The following is a 3,682-nucleotide window of genomic DNA, read 5'->3' on the forward strand; positions in this document are numbered from 1 at the left end:
AACACTAACAGTACATGTCTAGGATGAAACTGCCGCCTGCACCCGTGGCACCTTCGCCAGAGACAGCTTTATCACGTTGATTGCGAGGTTCTTATTTGTGTGTGTAGGTACGAGGTGACTCGCGCGTGGTCTCCTACTGGATTGATACCTTGGTTCTCAAAAACTGAGAAAAATACTTACGCTGCTTTACTGCATCACCCTTTCCTCTTTTAAGGGAAAACCAACGCAGTGCTCAAGAGGTAGCAATCTTTATCGGTCAAACCGCATAACAACATACATTGTTCCTTTTGTCATCGATATGTCACTTGCCCGAGATTCGATCGTCGGTATCTCAATGCCTAGTTCAATCTCATTACCGGCAAGTCTCTTTACTCGTTCCATAATGCAACATCCCGTAACTAACTCATTAGTCACATTGCTTGCAAGGCTTGTAGTGATGTGCATTACCGAGAGGGCCCAGAGATACCTCTCCGATACACGGAGTGACCAATCCTAATATCGATCTATGCCAACTCAACAAACACCATCGGAGACACCTGTAGAGCATCTTTATAGTCACCCAGTTATGTTGTGACGTTTGATAGCACACTAAGTGTTCCTCCGGTATTCGGGAGTTGCATAATCTCATAGTCATAGAAACATGTATAAGTTATGAACGAAGCAATAGCAACAAACTAAACAATCATCGTGCTAAGCGAATGGATGGGTCAAGTCAATCACATCATTCTCTAATGGTGTGATCCCGTTAATCAAATGACAACTCATGTCAATGGTTAGGAAACTTAACCATCTTTGATTAACGAGCTAATCAAGTAGAGGCATACTAGTGACACTCACTTTGTCTATATATTCACGCATGTACTAAGTTTTCGGTTAACACAAATCTAGCATTAATAATAAACATTTATCATGATATAAGGAAATATAAATAACAACTTTATTATTGCCTCTAGGGCATATTTCCTTCACTTGTTGTAAAGGTCTTGACCTTGGGAGCTTAAATATAAAATAAGTTTTAAAAATAAATCTATAAATTAAAAGATATGCATGATTGAAACTGTCAAAGTGAAAACAAAATGCATGAGTGCTTCATAAGTACTTGTGTGTCAGCAAGAGATGGTCACGCATGCATGTGTCCTTCATCTGGCATATAGTGGGTCCTAGTGCAGAAAATACATTGCATGCAAATCTAGAGAAATGAGTGAAATGCATCTTCCGTATATGAGTGCTTGATGTGGTGTCATGTGTTGATTGGCTAGGTTGTCGGTACATCCCGGCAGCGGTAAAAAAAGCTTTGCGTGGAGAGGGCGGGGTACAAAATATACATGCGATGTCCTACCTCCTTCAGTCCTCGCGCCCCTGTAAGCATCATCTCCAAGTCGCTCCTCTCCGCACAGAGCTGTACGATGCCTAATTTGTCAGCAAGGAGATTGACCATCCCAATTCAGGAAGACGTAAATTGCCAGTTGGGTTAGTGCCGCTTATCTTTATTATTCCACTGGAAATGGATGATTACACCATAACAGGCAACACTAACAGTACGAGTACATGTCTAGGATGAAACTGCCGCCTGCACCCGTGGCACCTTCGCCAGAGACAGTTTGCCCAGGAAGTTGGTGGAAAGGCTTCCCAAGAAGAGGTGCCCATCGAACTCCTTCACGGAAGTGATGAAGTGGATCACCTTCCCTTGGGAGTCGTCGAGCACACGGATGATCTCACCGTCCTCCGACACCTGAGCCACCATCGCTCCCTTCGCCGTCGCCTTGATGGGTTCGTGAAGCGCCGGGATCGACGCGACGACTCTCTTGGCCAAGGTCCAGCGGGTGATCAGGTCCATCCATGGTGACCTCAGCTGCATTTTGAGTTGACCACCAAAAATCATGAGATGATGTCTGCTGTTTCACGGCGATATATCCTACTAGCTGGTGAGGCGAGGGCCGGCTTGATGGCAGCAAGTGTGACCTGGAGAAGGGCGATCCAGAAGGAGCCGTCCGGTGCTAGATGGATGTTGTCCGGAGACCCCGGAAGGTTGTCGACGAAGGTCTCCTTCTGGCCGGCCTTGTCGCCTTTCAGCCACAGCCTCGTGCATCTGAACCTGCGCCTCACAGAATTATATGGTCACTTGATGATGGAGCTGCTGCAGCAGCAAGCCTGAGACTGCAGAGTGAGTAGAGTGAAGTGCAGGGCGTGCCCAGGTGCTCACCCCGCTGTCTCGCAGACGACGAGGAAGGACTCGTCCCGCGACAGGGCGACGCCGTTAGCGAAGGCGAGGTTGTCGAGCGCCACGGACGCCTTGCCGGTGCCGGGGTCGTACCTGAGGAGCCGGCCGGTGGGGCGGGCCTCGAGGTAATCGAGGAACCACTCGCCGAAGCCGAACCTGGTGCTCCCGTCGCTGAAGTAGACCGTGCCGTCGGACGCCTCGATCACCGCGTCGGCAAACCTGACGATTGAACGAAATTCAGTTTGCGCCGTCAGTTACCGAAGACGCCAACGTGTTATGTCACCTGATCGTGGAGCCTTCGACCGTGGATGCAAGAATTGTCACGCGACCCTCCTCGACTTTCAGTAATCCCTGCCAAAACACACACACCAACAGTGAAATTGTAGGCAGTGTGTCAAACAACGCGCAGAATAGAGAGTGCCGTTACTGCGAGTGCGAGAGTAGTTTACATGCACCCGCACGCACATCCATCCACGTGTGGTAGCAACCAGCAACAGGCCACAAGCACCCAAAAAGTGCGGCGCATGCAACAGCCGACCGGCCGGGCGCGCGCCGGGGGAGGTGACGTACCTTGTGAGCGTCGCAGACGAGCAAGCTGCCGTCGGCGGAGGGCGCGATCCCGAGCAGGTCAGTGCCGCCGACGAACCGCCAGTGCTCCCACGACCCGTTGGGCTGCATCCTCTCCAGCCACCCGTCCCTCGTCGCCGTGTACAGCGTCCCGCCCGCCGCCGCGTCGATGTACACGTCCTCCGGCCCGCTCAGCCGCCCATCCCCGAGCTTCTCCAGCCCCTGCATACCAAACCACCACCCCCTCAGACCTCAGTACGCGGCGTGACATGGTAAGAACCGATCGGCCAAGGCGCTGAAAAATAACTGACCTGGAGGAGGTTATTGGGAGGGTGCCGCGCGGGCGACGGCGGCGACGGGAGCGGCTGGATGGGGCAGTGGAGCGCGACGTGGACCGCCAGCGACACCATCACGGCCACCGCCGCCGTGCCCAAGAGACCGCCCGGCGCCATGAGGGTCGACGATGAACCCAACGTCGATCGAAAACGATGGAGCGACTGTACAGAGCTCCAAGTGACCGCGAAGGGGTGGCGAGTGACACACTGACACTGGCTGGAGCACGGTGCTTGGGTTCAAGTAAGCTTGTCGTGTGCCGGCTCCTCACGTACGTGTGATCGGGTCACACCTTCGTCGATCACCGTACCTTGGCCGATCACACGTACGTCCCGATCACCTATCTTGGCCTTCGGGACGTACGTGAGGTGACCGGATCAGTTTCAGCTGGCGTCGCAGGCGACGAACGTGTGACCCGAGCGGCGCCGCGTCTGGTTTGGCATCCGTCACGTCACCAGCTCGCTCTGGACCACAGAGACAGCACCGAAGCACCGATCGAGCGGTGAGCTAGGCCTAGGCGCGTACGTGAGAATCTCTGCCGGTACCGTAGCATGGGATGCG

General features: G+C 53.1%; 1 protein-coding gene across 1 annotated transcript; it reads right to left on the reverse strand.

Annotated features, from left to right (window-relative positions):
• Positions 1-1,471: 1,471 nt before the first annotated feature.
• LOC125541262 (protein STRICTOSIDINE SYNTHASE-LIKE 4-like) lies at positions 1,472-3,455 on the reverse strand. The gene is made up of 6 exons (XM_048704717.2): positions 3,100-3,455; positions 2,792-3,010; positions 2,505-2,572; positions 2,204-2,440; positions 1,963-2,095; positions 1,472-1,852 (listed from the first exon to the last, which is right to left on the reverse strand). Exons 1-6 carry the CDS (start codon positions 3,238-3,240, stop codon positions 1,553-1,555), a joined length of 1,098 nt encoding a protein of 365 aa, XP_048560674.2. The 5' UTR covers positions 3,241-3,455; the 3' UTR covers positions 1,472-1,552.
• Between the last annotated feature and the right edge of the window lie 227 nt (positions 3,456-3,682).

Source organism: Triticum urartu, chromosome 2A (genome assembly GCF_056163025.1).
Source record: "Triticum urartu cultivar PI428250 chromosome 2A, HENAU_Tu73, whole genome shotgun sequence".
In the NCBI taxonomy this organism is placed as follows: Eukaryota; Viridiplantae; Streptophyta; class Magnoliopsida; order Poales; family Poaceae; genus Triticum; species Triticum urartu.

Excerpts from the sequence above, each read along its gene's own strand:
- LOC125541262 (XM_048704717.2), bottom strand. The coding sequence starts at position 3,240 with ATGGCGCCGGGCGGTCTCTTGGGCACGGCGGCGGTGGCCGTGATGGTG. Across the intron at positions 3,011-3,099 it reads CTCCCAATAACCTCCTCCAG|GGGCTGGAGAAGCTCGGGGA; the intron begins GTCAGTTATTTT and ends TTTGGTATGCAG. Across the intron at positions 2,441-2,504 it reads GTCGAAGGCTCCACGATCAG|GTTTGCCGACGCGGTGATCG; the intron begins GTGACATAACAC and ends TTCAATCGTCAG.